Raw genomic sequence first — 2,413 nt, 5'->3', positions numbered from 1 at the left:
TGCACGGAGAAAGAGAAAAGGAGTTCCTACGGAATAAACTATGGAACAAATATCTATAAATTTTCACAATTTCATTGAAATGGTTGGTCCGAAATTTAAAATCTTGGCTGATGTAGCAACACAAAATGCAGAATCTACAGCACAATATGTTGGCTCAGCTATCCGTAATACTAAAATTGCAACTCTTAGAGAAGAAGCTAGACTGGCAATTGAATGAAAGAAGAAATTACTAAGTGAAGTGTTTTTTAATATTGACGGACTTAATGATGACAAGTCACTAATCATGTTGCAAGCCTTGGCAAAAAATGAGGATCAACTTAAAGTGTTCTAGGACCTTCCAAACAACAAGAAACTATAGTTTTGTCGCATATTTCTAGCCAAAATGGTGTACATTCCTCCCGTTTTGTAAATCAACCTGGTAAGCATATTCTATTGCCTTCCATAAATTTCTTATCATTAATTATTTTTGTTTCAATTTAGCTTTTGGTGTGCATTTGTTTGAAACTAATCTAATTTCAGATCTCTTATGTATGATTAGAAGCAATTCCATGCTTTAAAATTTCCAAGTTGCTACTTCAATATGCTTGATTTATTTATTTATTTATTTATTTATTTATTTATTTATTTTGCACTTAGTTTTACATGCATTACATATTGTAACTTATATTGTTTCACTTTGTGTACCCAATGTTTATTTAAAGTCTGATGCTGAATTAGTGCTTTGTTATAGTTTAATTCTGAAGTTATATTTTTCACTTGTGTTGTTTCACTAAAAAGAGACCAATTGTTTTATGTACCCAATGACCACCTATTTATGCACTCAAATTAATTGTTAGAAAGCCAGCATCATTAGTTATCACTTGAATAACCAGCTCTTCTCCAATGTCCTCCACCATAACATCATCAAGAAGCTTAAACAACATGGTAGCATCTTTTACAACATTTGATGCATCAATAGATTTTAAGAAAATAGTGCCCTGAGGATTATTGGCAAGAAAATTAATCAAACTTCTTCCTCTCATATCCTTCCTACCATCAGATAATATGGATACTCCAATTTGTGTCCATGTCTTCCGAACCTCATCAATGAAAGCTTTAGTTGTTTTCACTTCCTCTTCTAAAATCCAACTTCTAAGTTCATACATGGTAGGGGGTTTCAAACCTTGACCATATGAACCAATTGACTGGAACATATTATTAAAAGATGGAGAAGTTGCCACATTAAAAGCTATGCCATTCTCAAAAAAGAATCTTTTAATATCTATCCATTGGACTTATAGCATCTTTTAATATCTATCCACAACTTCTAAGTTCATACATGTTAGGGGGTTTCAAACTCGATTATGAGCCTCGTTTGCACTTGTAGGATTCATGGATTTTGGATCCCCTTGAACACCTTCTATGCCATCTTCCAAATTAGCAATGAATCTATCCATTGGTCCTCTAATTCCTCTTGAAGAACCACCACTTGAAGTCTCAAAAGGATTCGGACAAGAATTAACATCTTTTAAGGATACCCGACCTCCAACATAAGATCCTGAATCAACCATATCATCAAATCTCTTTTGTGCAACTTGTTTAGCTATATCACTTATCTTCAAATATGAATGCATTTCTTGTTTAACTTCTTCGAGAACTTTATGGCAAATGGTGACGTTTTTATGAGTACAAGCAAGGTGCTCATTCAATCCTTTTACACCTCTTTTAACAACTTCATGGCAAAAGTTGCATCTAATGTGTGTATATCCTTTTGCATCTCCATCAATCTCCACCTTTGTACCATATTTCCAAGCCGGATCTCTTCTATGACCTCCCTTTGGCTTCATTCGTAAATTGTTAATGTCTCCTATTGTTAAGAGATCCCTCAATGTAAGCAATCAAATGAGAATTAAAATATGTAAAATTCAATATGCTAGTTATACCAAATAAAAAAAACAAACACCAAAGCTAAATTTTATAGTGGATGAGACAAAATTAATTAAAGTCAACCAAATCAGAAAAAACAAACACCAAGAGTGACTCAAATTAAAAACTGAAATCCTTACAAAACCAAACAATATGTTCATACAAATCAATTAGGGTCAAACAAATAAGGAAAAGAAGAAAAGAAACAATTACAATAAATATCAATACAATCAAATCAGAAAAATGAGAATTACTCAAACTAGAAGAACAAGCACCAAACCAATGTAATCCAGTCAATTCTTAAAATGTTAACCCAAACCAAAACTCAAAACAATTACAAATTTACAACACAACTACACCATTATGATAGAACAAAAATAAAATTTAAGATAACCTTTTGGTCTCGGAGGAGAAGGGAGTGGTCGGAGGCTTAGAGCCAACTCGGAGTGCAAGCCCGTCAAGGAGAAAGTCCAGTTGCGGAGGAGAAGGAGAAGATCAAGCTGGTTCT

General features: G+C 33.2%; 1 protein-coding gene across 1 annotated transcript; it reads right to left on the bottom strand.

The window, feature by feature from the left end:
• Positions 1-812: 812 nt before the first annotated feature.
• LOC120284072 lies at positions 813-1,826 on the bottom strand. Its single transcript, XM_039290890.1, has 2 exons — positions 1,338-1,826; positions 813-1,184 (listed from the first exon to the last, which is right to left on the bottom strand). Exons 1-2 carry the CDS (start codon positions 1,824-1,826, stop codon positions 813-815), a joined length of 861 nt encoding a protein of 286 aa, XP_039146824.1.
• Between the last annotated feature and the right edge of the window lie 587 nt (positions 1,827-2,413).

Source organism: Dioscorea cayenensis, chromosome 19 (genome assembly GCF_009730915.1).
Source record: "Dioscorea cayenensis subsp. rotundata cultivar TDr96_F1 chromosome 19, TDr96_F1_v2_PseudoChromosome.rev07_lg8_w22 25.fasta, whole genome shotgun sequence".
In the NCBI taxonomy this organism is placed as follows: Eukaryota; Viridiplantae; Streptophyta; class Magnoliopsida; order Dioscoreales; family Dioscoreaceae; genus Dioscorea; species Dioscorea cayenensis.
The sequence above is the reverse complement of the archived record's forward strand: the minus strand, read 5'-3'. Positions and strand labels throughout refer to the sequence as shown.

What these genes read in the sequence shown, in the direction of transcription:
- LOC120284072 (XM_039290890.1), bottom strand. Translation starts at nt 1,826, where the DNA reads ATGAAGCCAAAGGGAGGTCATAGAAGAGATCCGGCTTGGAAATATGGT. An exon ending in CAAACGAGGCTCATAATCGA is followed by an intron (nt 1,185 to 1,337) that starts GTTTGAAACCCC and finishes AATATGTTCCAG; the next exon opens with TCAATTGGTTCATATGGTCA.